Genomic DNA, 18,763 nt, shown 5'->3' on the forward strand with positions numbered 1-18,763 from the left:
TTACCTTTTAGTACTTTGAGTTGTCATTCCAATGCCTTCCAGCATGAATGATCAGACAAGAAGTCTTTAATTATTATTCTTTTCTCTTGCTGTTTTTATAATATTCTTTTTTATCACTGGTTTTCTATAACTTCATTTATAGTTTTCTTTATGTTTATCCTCTTTAAGATTCATAGAGTTTCTTATGATCTGTGGGTTTATACTTTTTATTAAATTGGGAAAATTTCAGCCAGTATTTCTTTAGATATTTTTCTTTCTCCCCTAGACAAACCCCTGCTTCTAATTTTACATATGTTAGATTGCTTCATATCTTCCCATTGGTCACTGGGCCCTATTATTTTTAGCCTAGAACTCATCTCTTTGCTGTATATCTTTGCTGTAAGGCCAAGAAATTATGAGGCCCACTTTATTTGTTGAACCTCTATCAAGGATTATATTATGGCACTGCCTACTATCAAATACCTAAAAATAGTTGTTTCATATATTTTGTTAATTTCTAGTTGTTTATGGCAGGAGGTTAATTCTAGGCTCTGGGTTCAGGACCAATTCACCTACATACTGACTCTGGGTCAAGTTAAATTCTCTATTTCATTACTTTGGTCATCTTAAAAACAGGATTACTTTATATCAACCTTATAGGATTATTGTGAAGATTCTTTTTTTTTTTTTTAAAGATTTTATTTATTTATTTGACAGAGAGAGATCACAAGCAGGCAGAGAGGCAGTCAGAGAGAGAGGAGGAAGCAGGCTCCCTGCTGAGCAGAGAGCCCGATGCGGGGCTCGATCCCAGGACCCTGAGATCATGACCTGAGCCGAAGGCAGCGGCTTAACCCACTGAGCCACCCAGGCGCCCCTATTGTGAAAATTCTTAATAACATGTAATGTATATAAAGTGTGCGACACGTAGTAAATGTCCCACATGAAGGACATTACTCACCCTTAAGAAAATCAGTTTGTGGGGAGGGAGGGTGATAAATCAGGCCTTGGCTGAGGTTGTTGGGATCAAGTGCAGGGCTGCTCCTTAGTACTAATGGCCGGTGGAAGAAGGGAGGTAGGAAAACTCTAGTGCCTAAGACACTTGGCAAAAGGGTGCCATTTGGGTAGCCACTAGTTAGTAGCGCTCTTGGAGAACTCCTCACTTTAGTTTCAAATCCCTGGGTAGTCAAGATAATTTCCAAACCTCTCTGGTGAAAGGGACAAAGGCTATTGGTAGACAACTAAGTCAGTACCATTAGCTCTGTGAGGTCAACTGTTGGTCAGAACAGCCTGGATGGAACTAAGGCTAGGGTGGGAATTGACTGTATTATGTAGCTGTGTCTCTCAGAATTAAACATCAGAAAAATCTTGATCAGCTTTGAAGGATCAGTATGTTTCCTCTTTTTTATTATTTTTTTAAGATTTTATTTGTTTATTTGAAAGGAAGATGGAGAGCATGAGGAGAGGAGCAGAGGGAGAGGGACAAGCGCACTCCCCACTGAGCATGGGGCCTGAGGACGCAGGGCTCCACGTGGGGGTCTACACCAGGTTCCACCCCTCAGACCCTGGACCAGAGCCTTAGAGGAAACCAAGAGTCAGATGCTTAACCAACTGCACCACCCACGGGCCCCTCTTCCTTTTGGTAATGGAAGTGAACTAACTGAATGCTTTTTCATTCTTGCTTTGTTTGCCAAGACACTCAAAGTCATATTGTGCTCTTAATCTCTTAAATGTTTACCCTTAATATTGGCATATGTGCCTTCTTTCTTCCTTTGTCTCAATCTTGTTATGCATATTCATGTTTTGTGACTCTCTGAAGATCATTTCTTTTTGGAAAAAGATTTTTTTTTTAAAGATTTTATTCATTTATTTGACAGATCACAAGTAGGCAGAGAGGCAGGCAGAGATAGAGAGAGGAGGAAGCAGGCTCCCTGGTGAGCAGAGAGCCCAATGTGGGGCTCGATCCCAGGACCCTGAGATCATGACCTGAGCCGAAGGCAGAGGCCTAACCCACTGAGCCACCCAGGCGCCCCTGGAAAAAGATTTTTTTTAAAAACATTTATTATATATCTTATAATCCAAGCCTTTATGTCTTATGGGTTTTTTTTTTTTCTATACCTCCTTAGCTATTAAGACATTAGTAATTATGTCATATCTCTTCAAGAGTTGGGTTTCCCATGGGTATAAGTCTTCCCGTGATAACTGGAACAATGTGATGTAAAACGGAAAAATGTGATTCAAATTTATTTAGAGTGAATGTGATAAGAAATGTTTTCTGTATTCTTGTTCTTCACTTCAATAATATTTTTGTTAATAAGCAAGTATATTGCTTATCATCAAACATACCAACATTTTTTGATCATAGGCATTTGAAGTACCAACACCTGATTTCCTTATCATTGCCTGTCTGAGAATGGATAGAGGTTGTTAATACCTCAGGGCACCCTACAACCTTCCAAACTCCATCTTTTTGTGATCTTTTCTGCAACAAACCTTACTTAGAAGCATCTGCTCCTACCTTCCATCCATTCGAAAGCAGAGTGACTCAGCATCACTTATGCTCCTCTAAATGCATGCCCCTGTTTTTCAAGTGTTAAAATATTCAGTATGACTATAGCCACAAACAAGTTTCCTGACGTGAGCAATATTTGTCTCTCATTTAACATCTGTATTCTTTGCAGGAAAAGAACACGAAAAGCTGTTAATGTAATAATAGTAATGATCATAGAAATATATATTTATGTACCTCCTTTAAAAGCTATTTCATTTTAAAGCTAGGCCTATAATGAGTTTCATTCATGGCCTGAGGCTCAAGTGTTTGACCTTTAAGGAAGATGTGTCATTGAATGTCATTTCTAAGGAAATGCCCTGAGGAGCTGCTCTTTTGGGAGATGATCAGCCACTTACTTGGAGCTCTTGCATTTGATGACGTGAATTCTATTTTTAGGACTTAAGCAGATTTGGGATCTGCTGCAGTGGAGGGCTACCGTGAATTCTTATGAGCTTAATTTTTTTCTCTTTATCTTCCTGGACAAAAAAATAGTCCTTAACATGCGTGTATGATGTTTAGTATGCCCTTATTGTATACAGGTTTCTTATTTAAAATGGGGATTTGTTTGCATCCCCCACCAATCTGTCACCCCCAGCCCAGGTAAAGTTTCCTGGAAGAAAAACAATTTTGAACACAGCTCACTATCAGGCATATTTTTATTATTTTCTTTTTTTAAAGATTTTATTTGCTTATTTGAAAGAGAGAGAGAGAGAGAGAGTATGAGTAGTGGGGAGGGACAGAGGGAGAGGGAGAAGCAGACTCCCTGCTGAGCAGGCTCCAACCCAGGACCCTGAGATCATCACCTGAGCTGAAGGCAGATGCTTAACTGACTGAGCCACTGGGGGGGCACCATATTATTTTCATTTCATTAATGAGGAAATAAAGATTCAGTAATTTAGTAATTCCACTAAGTTTAAACAATTAGTAAAGGTCATAGTCAGGAATTGACAGGAATCCCACCTGTCAACCCATTCACATCTACTTCTTACTCAGACTTAAGTGTTCTCTCATGTGTGGACTGACAATCATGTCCTTCTCTAAATAACATAAAAGATTTCCCTGGAACCTGGATGTTAGTTTGCTTTTGCCACTAGGTGGACATGTTGGAGATATCACAACCTTCCTGGGGTTCAGTTTCATCAAATATAAAATAAGCAGATAGGAGATATACAAGATCCCTTCTAATTCTAAATTTTATTTCATTTCATTTGAATTTAAGCATAACTTTAGAAATTCGAGCATTGCATTTGTTTGATGGATGTGGATTCTTTATTAATAGATTCTGAAATTGACATATTCTGCTCCCCATTCCTTCCTACTTCCTGATCTCCCCAAAGCCTTCCCCTGCCTCTGTACACCTTCCACCACAATCAGTATGTCCTTGCTCATAAATTCTCCCTTGGTGTATTTCTCTCAAGGAGTTAGAGGCTGGGGTGGATAGGTAAGGTGCATTCTCCAAATTACAGTTACTTATCTGCTTAGTGACATTGTATCACTTAACATCATAAGGAATGAAAATGCAGCAAGGGGATTGGCAAGTGTAGATCTGAAATTGACAGTTACAAGCCATGAGGCTACTTTTACCAAAGCTCTGTCTCCCTGGATAAAGATGTGAATAATTACACACAGGCACACACCCTCTTTACAAGTACTTAACAATGTCACTTTCCATTAGCTACACATCTAGATTGCTGTCTCTCTTGCTTGTAAGTAGATGTTTGAATAACATAATAGAAGACAACCTGTCTACCTTTACATATCAGTTCTGATATTCACGGTTGAGAAAATTTCACCTCTTTAGATTTATTTTAAGTCAATATGATGAATGGCCTTGGGAACTACAGCATAGGAGGAAAAACTCAAGAGAGTCTCAAGCTAAGGTTTTTTTCCCCCCTTCTCCTTTTGGAAGCATAAGCACTTCATCATTGCTGTCAAGTGAGAGCTCAGTGTGACAGGAAAATTGAAGGAGGAGAGCTGAAAGGCTCTGTAATTTTGTTCCTTGGGGACTTCTGTCCAGATCTGATTATTCGGTGTGTTGGCAAACTTCTCTTTGGAAATGGATGTATACATATGTTTTATATGTGTGTATATCTATATACCTATATATGTATATCTCTCTATATATCTATATCTATATAAATAGGTGCATAGATATAGATATATAGATATTCTTTAGGTAATTAAAGACTGTGCCTGCTAAATAAGATTAATTTTTCTAATGAAATGCAGTTTGTGTGTGAATCTTAGTATGAGTGAGGAAATGGGTATGTGATGAGTTTTTGCTTGATTTTCCAAAACCTGATATATCAGCTAATTATTTTTAGTAGGTATTACAAAAATATATACATTGTAGTCATTAAGCCTTCTCAGCTGAAATGGTTTCAAGTTTTTAATAGACCCAGTGCTTCCGGTGGGGACAGATGATGATCCATTAGGCAGCTATTTTGATAAATAAACCCCAAATCTCAGTGGCTCGTAGCAAATATTTATTGTTCTCATCCATCGTCTTAAGGGTTGGTTGGCAGTCATTCACTTGATGTGATCTGGGTTCCTTCCAGGCAGCGGGACTATGTCTGGGGTCTTCTCTGTGTGTCTCATTTGGGCTCCCTAGCACATGCTTGTCACATGGTGATGGCAGAAACACAAAGCAGGTGGAAATCCAGAAAATGCCTCTTAAGGCCTGGACTCAGAATTGGCATCCTGTCACATTGCCCACATTCAGCGGGCTACAGCAAGACACAAGGCCAAGATCCAACATCCATGGACCAGGGGAAATACACAGCATCTATGCCAGGGGGCGGAGCTCCAAATGCAGCTGGATAAGGCCTTGGGTGCATAATCATAATGCAGGCAGGAAGTAAAGAAGTGGAAACAGTGATCCTCAGGTAGGGACACTTATTCCATTTCGGAAAGATGAGCTACGGAGACTGCTTCCGGTTTTAAACGGCACGTTACCTTTCCTTTCTGTCTGCTTCTCTTGTATTGATCATTGACAGCACAATCCCAGTCTGATGTTGTAAGTTAGCATCAGGAAGTGCAGCTCATCATTTGAATGGTTGGGAAAAGCACAGACTTTCAAAGTGGTCCCAAGGTAAGTGACCCTTCCTGTGCAGTGTCCGTGCTATATGTTGTATTAACAGTGGTCAGCTGTAGCATTAACCTGTGTGCACGTGTGGTTCATCAAGCTATTGAAATGTCTTTGCCACATCTTTGAGAAACAAAACAATCAATAGATATGGAGCAGAAAATGGACTTCTAATAGGCACATGGAAGGGAAAAAACATGATTAAACTGAGGAGACTGTTCTCCGCTTTTTGCAATAATGTTCAATGAAAATATAACACCTCAAAATCTCTTTGTGTCATAAAATTAGATGACATCTGACTATTTGACAGAATATACTTACCTAATTTCAGGTAACTTTTTTCTTTTTATTAAAATTTATTCCATTGAAGAGAATAGTGTGGCCACTACCTAGGCTAATCAAGATGGGCATGTGCTTTATTTTTGGCTGTTTGAAAAGCTTGTGTTTGTATTATTAAAACTCTCCATTCAAAGACTTACTTTGTAAGCTGGTTATGTCCTTTCTAATGGTGAATTTGTCATTTGTGCTTATTTGTCAGACTTTCGAGAATAACCATATTGTTACTTATTTCCGCCCTTGGTCCTTTCCTGTCCCTATGATCTTTACCAAAACGACTACGCATCACCATTATACCTTGTGTATTTCCTTCACAGGGATATTGTCTGGTTAAATATTAGATGTTAGAAATTGGCTCTTTAACATGAAAATGATCTCCAAAATGAAGTTACTTCTCTTTGGTTGGGCTTCAACTTGGTGCTCTTTCCTCTGCATAAAGAGTAAATCGGATCATGCCGCACACCTTACCAGTGAAGTGTTGGATAGCCACTGTAGGGTGTGTGAGTGTGTTGCCGTGAGCACCTGTGTTTTATTCAAGGATGCCAGATCCTTGTTATTGTGGGAATTTCTCACTCTCTTCCACCAGAATGATGAACTTCCGGTCACCAGACGATGTCCCTCTGATGCTCTAGATGTCTTGCCTTAGGTGTTGTACATTATGTTGTTTGTGATATACAGACTACGTTTTATGTTGTTTTCTTTCTGTGTAAACTTTACCTAGAGTCAGCCACTCTCCCAAGATCAAAATAAAAAGTGGAGGGATTTAAAAAGAGGCATGGGATTAGTAACTCACACATTTCTGAAGATGAGGTAGCCCAGGGAGAGGACACCATAAATTGAAACAGGTTGATTTCCTCTTTCTTGCCAGATATAAACAGAAGTATTCTAGGAGGGAGATGAGCCTTGTAAATGGAAGTTAAACACACCCTGAGCTTTAATCTCTCCATCTCTTAAGAGCACGGCCGACCCGCACTACCTTCCAGTAGTGAAGGCGTCACCAGTGATCTCAGGGTCACCATGAGAATAAAGGGGAGGGGCTTAGCAAAGTGTTCCTCTCTGAGGTTCTTTAAGGCACTAGCCCTTTCCCGTGTCTTCAGAGCCCGACGGGGCACACTCTGCAGCACATGAAGTCCTAAGCAAAAGCCCAGGGGACAGTCTGTCTCAAGAGAGCCCGTAACAAAAGGGCAGGAAAGGGTGAGGCCAGGTGAATAAAAAGGTCCTCATTCTAAGACATCTGGCTTAAATGAAGGAAGAGTGTGGTTATAACTTTCCGGATACCCTATATCTGCAGAGGAGACACCTGAGGTCTTGGATCCTTATTTTCTCAATGCCTCCAGAACAGTGGCCTCCCAGAGGCCAACTGTAGAGACACTGTGACCTGTATCACCTTTCACTTTGAAGTGTGATTGGAAACCAACCAACCAAACAAGAAAGCACAAAGCAAAACCTTGGCTGTTTTCAATTTTTTTTTTCTCCTAAAATTCTACTCTAATCTATTTTTTTTTTTTTTGTAAATTCTACTCTAATCTAAAGGAGAAGAATGTTATCCCACAGTCCTTTGGCTAGCTGACTTATCTCAGCTCAAGTAAACTTGGTGCATCAGGTTTTCAGCTGGCAAAAGTTGTTGGCTAGCTTTGGGCTACTATCAAAGAGACACTATCACAAGGATTATGTGTAATAAATGCCCTATCATATATCCAACAGTGATCTCTATGGCAAAGTGCACTGAGCCTGAACCCTTCTGCCTGGTTGCTTAATATTTTGCCAAGGTTGCTTACCAGGAACTTGAGAGTTATGTGGGACTTTAAAAAGGTGATCTAATCTAGAATTTTCCAAACTTTGTTCCAGTAGAACACTAATAGCTTCCAACATTTTTCACGAGGATCCTGTAAATGGATTCTGTGGTCCAATAAGTTTGGAAAACACTATTATGCAGAGCTAAGCTGCTTTCCTAAAGGGGGTTTCCAAGTTTTAATTACACTAATGTGAATCGTGGCCCTAAGGGGTACAGCACGCAGCTTTTCTCACATTTATAGCTTTTCTCACATTTATTTGACCATGAAGTCTTTTGTTGTACAACACGCATTACCATTTCAAGAATGCCAGGCACAGGCCACCTCATCTAGTTATTAAGACCATGGCCTCTCGTGTTTAACTTCCTGGCCTCAATTCCTGGCTTTCCCATGTATTGACGTTATGATCTGGAGCAAATGGTCTAAGCTTTTTGGGCTTCAGCTTCCCCATCTAAAATGGGAGCACTAATGAGGCCTTCCCATAGAGCTCTCTTACAAACTAAAGAACAGGGCTGAGCACAGCGCCTGGCACATCCTTGACTATTACCATCCCAACCTAGTTTAGGTAAAAACTGACATAATACCCTCATTCCGGCGATAAGAAAAGGCAGTCCCACACATTTCACTCGTGCAGTGTCACTCGTTCAACCAAGTGACCCAGTGCCAATATGGACCACACATGATCATTCTGCCCCCAGAAATGAAGGTGACCGTGCTGCATTTCCTGCTCTGGAAGGACACACACATGTGTGACTAGTGACTTGGCTCAGGCGACACCTTTTAGCAGTGAATCCAACAGCTCAGCCCTCCTGACTTCTGTCCTCCAGCTCCTCCTTGAATTCTGTCCTGAGAGAGAATGTTCTGTATAGCCTGCATTGGTAAGGAATGATAGTGAACACAGAGTATAGCTAATAGACTTCTCTTTTTAAACTGGGTATGAGGGAAAATGTTTTAAATTCTTTGTTAGTGCAATCCAGAAAGAATAATCTAGACAAGCACTTTTGGAAGAGAGCAAACTCTAAAAATACAATCTAGAAAGGAAGAGAAGCGGTAGTATGAAATGGCCCACATAGGAGTCCCCAGATATGGCTGGCTTGATGTTTTTCTAGCTGCTGTGTCACCGATGGTCTTCTCTTCTTCTGTCTAGGCATCTCCTCTGAGGGCTTCCCCCGGGACTGCGTCAGTGAGCAGACAGCAACTAAAGACCTTCCCCCCAGGGATGGAGGTGCCTGGTTCCTGGGCTATCGAGCAGGACCAGCCTGTCCGTTTCTGCTCCACGAGGAGAGAGAGAAGCCAAACAAAAGTGAACTGTACTTGGATCTCCATGTGAGTAGAAATCTTTGTGCTTGAGCTCTAATTCCTTGCAGTCAACAGAGATGTGTTTTATGCAAATTGCGTTCATAAAACTGTCCAAGGTGCATTTTGTGTGGGGGTCATTATATAAAAATCAGTCGGCTGCAGAGTATGGAGACACCTCAGTGGTCTGAAATGTGTGCGCTGGGACGTGACTCTGTTTATGGTTTGCCTGACTGTTTTCAGGGTGCTCTCCCCACGTCAGCTTTACTGCCTAGACCTTGGGGTGGGAGTGACTGTTTGCTGCTTGTCGCCTCTTAATATCACTTTTCTGAAAATTTGAAAACATACATTTGAGAGCATTCTCCAGAGTCATCTAAATAGCCTGTCTCCCTCACATGTCCCCAAACCTTTCATTCTGTCCAGCTGCTCAAATAACAGGTGAGCAGGTTGGCAGGAAATCTGAAAATACAAGATGACCCATTTAGAAAACAACCTTCTCCCTCCTCGTTCATTCAAGTATTCATTGACACAGAACCGTCAACTCCACTATACAAAATGATGGGCTGGGTTGAATACGTCCACATTGTAGATGGCCTGATAGATTGACTGTCGTCATTGTCACCACCCCTCTCCATCTCTCCGTTTCTTTTCAGAGATGAGGGTAAGCATTAGGAATCCAAGAAGGCTTTTTCTGTCTTTCTTTCCTTCTTTTTTCCTCCTTTTCTTTCTTCCTTCCTTCCTCTTTTTTCTTTTCTTTCCCCCACCCGCTCCCCTGCTTTTTCTTCTTTGCCATTAACTTTAATGCTCATTGGCAATCTTGTGTCCTTGATTCCTTCCGATACTTTCCAATTCATCACTTTCAGGCTCAGAGGTATGTCTTTGATGAACATGTTTAGATCTGTAATGTTTATGTGAATGGAGATTTTCTCAAGCAATCAAGACCAAATGAACCTTGCACTTTTCGTAACCATCATGGCATCATCACGGGATGTCCTTTTAGAAAAGCATTCGACATCCCTTGTAAAAGGAGGTTTGGATTGAAGCTGAAAGATGCCAAATCTAAAGCCCTTTGTGAGATGAAATGGAAACTTGTAATATTTGTTTTTGTCCCCCTACCTCCAAAGTTAGGCTGTGCATTTTAAGATGTGGTCAGTGAAAGAAGTGTAACAGTGACATCTGTTGGTCAGATTACTTTAAGTTGTGTTTGCTGCAACAGGCGACTTGGGGTCTGAAAGTGTTGAAGGGGAGTTTTCCTTTTCTTGCTTTTGACTTTTTTTTTTTAAAGTTTTTATTTATTTACATAACCTCTATAACCAATGTGAGGCTCAGACTCATGACCCTGAGACCAAGAGTCACATGCTCCTCCCACAGAGCCAGCCAGGCGCCCCTGAAATGGATTTTGAAAGACTACTTTCTTTTTCTTCTGTGTTTTTAAAAAATTGTGTTTATTGTGTTTTTTTTTTTTTAAACACTTTGGCTAAACTATGTGTTTTTGGTTTTCATTCTCCCCTGTGAGTGAAATTATCTCTTATTTTTATTTATTTCAATTATAAAAATCATAACAATCCTTTTATAAAATTTGAAATATGTAGTAAAATTGAGAGAAAAGAAGTAACTTTCAGCAGCCAGTGACAACTGTTAATCTGATAAGTTTCCTTCGTATTTTTCACAATATGTGACTTATTTTAAATGAGGGATTGTTTTAACATACAAACATAGATTTTATATGTTTCCCTCTTTTTTCTTATCCATAGATAAGATAAGATAAGCAATATCTTAATATAGATAAGATAAGCAATATGGATATTGCTTATATCCATAGATAAGATATTATAGATAAGATAAGCAATATGATATCCATATTGCTTATCCATATTGTTATGTATTCTTTCTAGATGTGTTTGGTTTTTTTTTTTTTTTAAGATTTATTTATTTATGAGGGAGATTGAGAGAGAGACCACAAGCGAGGGGGAAGAGGCAGAGGGAGAAGCAAGCTCCCTGCTGAGCAGGGAGCCTGATGTGGGGCTCCATCCCAAGACCCTAAGATCATTACCCAAGCCGAAGGCAGACACTTAACTGACTGAGCCACTCAGGAACCACTCTAGATGTGTTGGTTTTTTTTAATTAATGTTTTTATTTTTTTATTAATATATAATGTATTCTTAGCCCCAGGGGTACAGGTCTGTGAATCGCCAGGATTACACACTTCACAGCACTCACCATAGCACATACCTAAGTGGATGTATAATTGTATCTCAAAAATTTTTTAAATCATTTCTCTATTATTTGATGCTTATTTTGTTTTCAATTTTGGAATAGTCCATAATTTGGAAATAAATAGCACTACCAAGCATATAATTTTTCCTGTACCCCTTCCCCATACCCCCAATATTTAGGACTATTTCTTTAAGATAAACTTGGGATTACTGTCTATAAATATATTTAGGCTTTTGATACATATCACTAAAAAGGTCTATTTTCTGAATCAGCACTTATTGGTTTATAGATTTATATATTTATAATATTTATTATATATGCTATAATATAAATTATATTTATATATAAAAATAATTATGTGAATATGTAATAAAATATATAAATATTTATGTTTCTTAGTTTTCCATTAATTATAATTTTTAAAAATTGGGATAGTTTATTTTTTTAAAGATTATATTTATTTGAGAGAGAGAAAGAACAAGCAGGGAGAGGGGCAGAGGGAGAGGGACAAGCAGACCCCCCACTGAGCAGGGAGTCTGACACCTCGATCCCAATCCCGGGGCTCCTATCTGACCCAGAGGCTCAATCCCAGGATCAGGACCTGAGCCAAAGGCAGACACTTAACTGACTAAGCCACCCAGGGGACTTGGGATAGTTACTTTAAATTATTTTCTACATCAGTTGTTTTTACACCTTGAGCCATGAGAATCCTCATCTCCAAGTCCTTTGCTCTCTTCGGACAGTACAATTTAACTCCTGTGTTTTAAATATTGATATTATAAGTAAGATATCCCTTTGAATGGGTTCTAATCATTTAATAAAAGTTTGGATCACAACGCGCACGGGGGGTGGGGAGGGGAGCGGCTATGGGTTGAATAGTAAGGTCCCGGAGGCATGGACTGCTGTGTGATATTTTGATTAGTTTTTAATGTTAGCCAGGACTGCTCTGTTTTCAGTTCTGGACCTGATTTGCAGCATCATTATCAGGAAGGTACTTTCCTCAGCCATTTTCTATAGATATGCTGCTTCTCGTTAGTATGCAGGGGTGATAGCTTAAACATTTAAGAATTAGTGGGAATTTGACACCGAGAAATCAAAATGGTCACTGGCATTCGGCTGGGGCTGCTATTAAGTTCTCTAATTTAGCTGTGCATTAATTTAGTTTAGTTTTGGGGTTTTTTTTTGTTTTTTAATAGAATCAAAAAGAAATATTTTAGACCTTGGGGCCCATTAGTCTATATTGTAACTACTCAACTCTGGTGATAAAAACAGCCATAGAGGAGTGCAAGGGTGGCTCAGTTGGTTGGGCATTGGCCTTTGGCTTGGGTCATGATTCCATGGTCCTGGGATGGAGCCCTAGTTCAGGCTCCCTACTCGGTGGGGAGCCTGCTTATCCCTTTCTTCCCTGCTCCTGCTCGCTCTCTTTCTTTAGCTATCTCTGTCTCTCTCTCCAATAATTAAATAAAATCTAAAACAACAACAAACAAAAAAGAAAACAGCCATGGAGAATACATACATGAATGAGTGAGCTTGTACTCCAGTAAAAGTTTATACATACTGAAATTTGAATTTCATCTTATTTTCACATATCAAGAAATATTCACCTTTTGATTTTTTTCCCCCGCCATGTAAAAATGTAAAGATCATTCTTAGTTTATGAGTCATTCAAAAACAGGCCATGGGCCAAATTTGCAGTTTGCCAACCTCTGCTGTAGACCAAGAGATGGAGATCTCCTTCGTTTTCTCAGCTCAGCCGCTGACGAGCTATGGGTCTGTGGGCACTTACTTACCTTCAGTTTCTTTATCGACTATGTTTTGACAGAATGGAGAGGAGCAGCAACAGATGAAACAAAGTGCTATAATATCAAATTTCCTGGTTCTGTTATAAGAGTATAAGGCAACCCAAGCAATGTTAATATATGGGGAATGGGGATTATTTAAAGAAAACAGATAGAACTTAATATCACAACGTGAAATCTTTGTCCTAATGTGACGAACCATGTCACAACTCTGATCGCAAGGCCAAAATTTGTCTCCTAACACTGTTGGAAGGCTCATACAACTTTCTGTCTCTCCAGCGCTATCCTTCCCTCCTCCCCCAGTTTTCTTGAGGTACCCTGACATATAATATTGTATAAGTTTCCAGCGTACAACATAATGATTTGATGTATGCATATATAATGAGATGATTTCTGTAACAAGTTTAGTTAACATCTAGCACCTCACATAGTTCCCATTTTTTTCTTGTGACGAAAACTTTAAGGTCTACCCTCTTTGCAACTTTGAAATATGCAATACAGTTTTGTCGACTCTACTCACTGCATATTCCATCAGCAGACCTTATCAGTCTTTAACTGGAAGTCTCTGCCTTTTGACCACTTCCATCCATTTCCCCTACTCCGTGTTCCCCGCCTCTGGCAACCACCAATCTCTCCTCTGTTTCTGTGAGGTCAGGGTTTTTTTTTAGATTCCACATATAAGTGAAAACATAAGGTATTTGTCTTTCTCTGTCTTATCTCGTTTAGCATAATGCTGTCCAGGTCCATCCATATTGTCACATGCCATATTCATCTTTAGTTACTGAATTGTGAGAAGATACAGAGGTTCCTCTGGAGAAAGGTGGGAGATAAGGCTGGTGTTGTGGAGACAGGAGGCAGGGTCCGGGTACCATCTACTTTCCAACCAGTATGTATTTCAATGTTTAAGCAACCAGTGCTGCTCTCTTAGCATCACTTGGCTCAATGTCAGCCAGACTGCTGTGCAGAGAGGTTCTGTTGGGGTGACTATCTTCTCATCTTCCTCAAACAAATTCTGTGGGCCCTTCTGGTTGATCTACAAAACTCCTGAGAGACTAAATTCAGTGTGCCATCAGTTCCACTTCTGGGTCAGGGGATTGCTAACGAGTGCACAGGACATACGTCCAGTGAGAAAAGTATTTGTTGTTTGTCTGAAATTCTAATTTTACTGGTTGTCCTTGATTTTATTTATGAAATCTAGCAAGTCCAAGTTATCAATTTTAGGGCAGCATCCAAAGGCATCAAATGTGTGACTTGTCCTCAGGTAGCCTCTATATATGATAAACCCTTAGTCTCCCCAGAGTGCCCGTTTAGAGTATGAACATTACACAGTCAGCTTCAAAGGGCAGTATCTTAATTCCACCAAAGTAGGAGCTATCATTAGCCACGTTTCTTAGTTTCTGGTAGACCTTGAAAGAGGTGTGTCAAAGGCAACTGATTATTGACAAACCAGAGAGCAAGTGGGGCCTAAGTTCTTATAAGTATAATTTCTTGAAAATTTCCTTTGAGAGGAATGTTTACCACAGGGGATGGTTTTATAAAATGTCTGTAAGCATGGGACCAGGTGGGGGTAGAAAAGACACTAAAAGAAGTGTGGCCTGAGATTGAAAAAGAGATATGAAAAAAAAAAAAGTAAGCAGTCATCAGGGTCATATCTTGGTTGCACAAATTCTGAGAGTAGGATTTTGCACACTCGCTTTGAAAATACAAACTGGGGATGGCTGGGTGGCTTAGTGGGTTAAGCATCTGCCTTCCACTCAGGTCATGAGGCTGGGGTCCTGGGATCCAGCCCTGCATTGGGCTCTCTGCTCATCAGGGAGCCTACTTCTCCTTTTCCCTCTGCCCCTGCCCCTGCTTGTGCTCTCTCTCTCTGTGTCAAATAAATAAAATCTGTGAAAGAAGGAAAGAAAGAAGGAAGGAAAGGAAGAAAGAAAGAAAGGAAAAGAGAAAGAAAATACAAACTAAACTCTTCTTAGTGATTTTAGTTTCCAAGGATCATCTCAATCACCTTCTCATCTGTGTGGCCTGGAATTCTCCCTACTGAGTTGGCTTCATTAGCTTGGGAGGACCCAGTATCAGCTCCCAGCATCTTAAGAATGGAAGCGTCTTAAGAATGGGAAGATATAATTACCAAGGCCATACCCCACCTTAAGTATCTAAACCATAACAAAACTTCCATGGATTGAGCACCTCTGAAATGGCAGGTACCATCCTTTGAAATATAATAATAATAGTGTACAATAAAGAGAGAGGTTCAGCCGAGTCAGGGGAAAGGATTGGAACTCAGATCTGCCTGACCCAAGACCTAAGTGCTTTAACATTAAACTCCTCTACTCCACTACTTTGGCTGCTTCTTTGTTTGTTTTCTGTTTTGTTTTTAACTTAAGAAACAAAGAAAGTCATTTAATGGCTATAAGTTAGCTCCCATGATCAGTGAGAAGGAATGAGAATGAGGCTCAGCATTCAAAGCTAGAACCACAGCCAAAACCACCCCACAGAACTCAATCTAGTGAAGATTCTGCAGCTGCTAACAGGGGAGACCAGATGCCTTGGCCTTTAATACCTTGGTCTCTAGAATTAAAGAGGAAGTACTGAGAGCAACCTGAGATGATGCCATTCCCTCGACCTCACTCCTAAATGGCAGACTCCAAAACATAATTTAAATTCAACAACAAAGAATGCAGGGTGCTTTTGTAGTCCCAGGAAAAGGTCACACATCCTTGTCTTGTTTTCTGGGGAGCCAATGAGAGCCTACCACTTAAAGCTAAAAGCAACCTGTTGACTCATCCAAATCAGTAGCATCTCCATGACAGTGGGCCTCTATTTGCATATATCAGGGTAGTTTGTTTCCCGAGGAGCATGTTTATTTTTTATTTATTTATTTATTTTTTTAAGATGTTATTTATTTATTTGACAGAGAGAGATCACAAGTAGACGGAGAGGCAGGCAGAGAGAGAGAGAGAGGGAAGCAGGCTCCCTGCTGAGCAGAGAGCCCGATGCGGGCCTGGATCCCAGGACCCTGAGATCATGACCTGAGCTGAAGGCAGCGGCTTAACCCACTGAGCCACCCAGGCGCCCAGCATGTTTATTTTTAAATGTGAGTACATATGTGTGTGTGAAAGAGAGAAAGAGTGAGAAACACAGAGAAAGAGCAAGACAGAGAACATGTGCCTGTTGGCTGTAGAATAAATGATTTAAAAAAAAAAAAAGTGATCCAGGTAAAGAGAAGAGGTAAAAGTGACGAATTATGGATTGAATTGGAAAATTGCCTTTTTCTTACAAATGCCGAATCACTTTAAATCATGATAAAGCAGCTGAAAAAGGATTATCTGATTTTACTCCTAAGCTCCAGTGAAATTTAACCAGTTTATCTCTCAAATTAGTTCTAATTTTGAAGTTGGTGTGGAAGGTTATCATATTTAAATAGAAATCCTCCTTACTGTCAGTCATCAAGTTCATTTCTTATGCCATTTCCCACACCTCCCTTGACATTCTCCTGTCCTCTGTATGTACTGCCAGATAATGACAAATCTAGTAACCTCTCTCATTTCTTTATAAAATGAAAAGAACTTGGCTTACCCATTGAACCATGTTAATGGTTAATGGAATTGTGAAATTGGCTTTTCTTTGATCTTGATAACAGTGTCTTTATTTCCTTTTTGTCTCTTCCGACTTGTGCTGTAATAGCTGTGCATATAAAATTTGGACTCTTGAGGGTATACAGAGAAAACTTTGTATTATGCTTTTTTAAAGGATTTTATTTATTTGAGAGAGAGTATATGAGCCGGGGAAAGGGGCCGAGGGAGAAGCAGCTACCCCACTGAGCAGGGTGACTGACTTTGAGCTCCATCCAGGACTCGGAATCATGACCTGAGCCAAAGGCAGATGCTTAACCAACTGAGCCACCCTGGCACCTATGTATTATGCTTTTATTTATTTATTTATTTATTTAAAGATTTTATTTATTTATTTGACAGAGAGAGATCACAAGTAAGCAGAGAGGCAGGCAGAGAGAGAGGAGGAAGCAGGCTCCCCGCCAAGCAGAGAGCCCGATGCAGGACTCCATCCCAGGACCCTGGGATCATGACCGGAGCCTAAGGCAGAGACTTTAACCCACTGAGCCACCCAGGCGCCCTAGCCATGTATTTTGCTTTTAAAGCCTGTGAGAACATAGAATAGAACTGAGTTTTATGAAAATAATGAGAAATTTGCCTAGGAATTTTATTTAAATGCATTGGTACATTGCTGCTAAAGTATTTTATTTGGTTTCCCTAAAATTCAGATCATTGCTTTTTGCCCCCTTTGAACAAGTTTCACTTTCTCAGCCTGCCTTTTCTGCCTTAAAAACCACAGCTCTGTATATGCTCATTGGGCTGAGTGTTTCTGGGAACGTCACATGGTCTCTTTAAACCTTGGTCTTTGAATTCTACATGTATCATCTGTGTTCTGTGTTTGTATTTCAGGAAACTGTTTTCCTTATCTCTCCAGGATATACATGGACGTTCGTGGTTAAAAAGACAATCCTGTATGACCCATGTAGAATTTTAAATGCCGTAGTCTTTGGCTAGAGAATGTTGAGGGAGCGTTAACATGATATTCTGGCTGAATGGCCTAGTTATTTTTCTCTTGCCTTTAGATTTTTATAGACTTCAATTAAGCCATGTTGATTTATTATTATCATTATTTCTAAATGGCTTTAAGAATTGCAGCTATTCCATAAACGTCCTGTGATAACCTATATCGTAAAACTTCCCTCTCCACCTATAGAAAGTAAATGACCTTGATTCTAAGAACTGTTAAAACTTTCCTTTAGAATATTTCATGATACTTTTTAAAGTGTTGAAAGTGACAGTAGTGCTATATATACTTTTGTTTAAATCCCAAATTAAAATGATGTACAAAGTGGAGGCAATATTGAATATATTTCAAAACTATGGAAATGTGATTCTCTTACCCACTGATCTCTACCACTAACCTCACTCTACGATGAGCCCCTATTTATTAAATGTCTTTGGTGCTCAAGGAAGCACTGGGTTAAGAAAATTAGCACATTTGGGGCACCTGGGTGGCTCAGTGAGTTAAGCCTCTGCCTTCAGCTCAGGTCATAATCTCAAAGTCTTGTGATCGAGCCCCACATCCGGCTCTCTGCCCAGCAAGGAACCTGTTTCTCCCTCATTCTCTGCCTGCCTCTCTGCCTACTTGCGATCTCTCTCTCTCTCTGTCAAATAAGTAAATAAAATCTTAAAAAAAAAAAAAAAGAAAATTAGCACATTTAATTCTTAGAACAGTCCTACGAGTTAAATATTATTTTCCCTATTTTACAAATGTATGTACTGGTTCATAGAAGTTAAGGAACTTGCCTAAGTGACACAGCTAGTATGTGACCAATAAGTAATATTTAATTTTAAACCTAAATATGTCCCATTTCAAAACCATAGCTCTTGCCCGCTCCTCTCTTTGCCCCCCCCCCTTTTTTTTAAAGGTTTAATATATTATTTGACAGAGAGAGAGATCACAAGTAGGCAGAGAGGCAGGCAGAGAGAGAGAAGCCAACTCACTGCTGAGCAGGGAGCCTGATGTGGGGCTTGATCCTAGGACCCTGAGATCATGACCTGAGCAGAAGGCAGAGGCTTAACCCACTGAGCCACCCAGGCGCCCCTCTTTGCCCTCCCTTTAACTGTGTTCACGAATAAGATCAGAGGGGTGCCTGGGT

The 18,763-nt window shown here is 40.0% G+C and overlaps 1 protein-coding gene across 3 annotated transcripts in view; it reads left to right on the plus strand.

Annotated features, from left to right (window-relative positions):
• The window catches only part of LOC125104767 (formin-1-like), a 426,092-nt gene that overhangs the window by 105,260 nt on the left and 302,069 nt on the right, over nt 1–18,763 (plus strand). For all 3 annotated transcript variants that reach the window (XM_047737598.1, XM_047737599.1, XM_047737600.1), the window contains one exon: nt 8,889–9,067. In XM_047737598.1, coding sequence (XP_047593554.1) covers nt 8,889–9,067 — 179 coding nt within the window. The remainder of the gene's footprint in view (nt 1–8,888; nt 9,068–18,763) is intronic.

Source organism: Lutra lutra, chromosome 7 (genome assembly GCF_902655055.1).
Source record: "Lutra lutra chromosome 7, mLutLut1.2, whole genome shotgun sequence".
Classification (NCBI taxonomy): domain Eukaryota; kingdom Metazoa; phylum Chordata; class Mammalia; order Carnivora; family Mustelidae; genus Lutra; species Lutra lutra.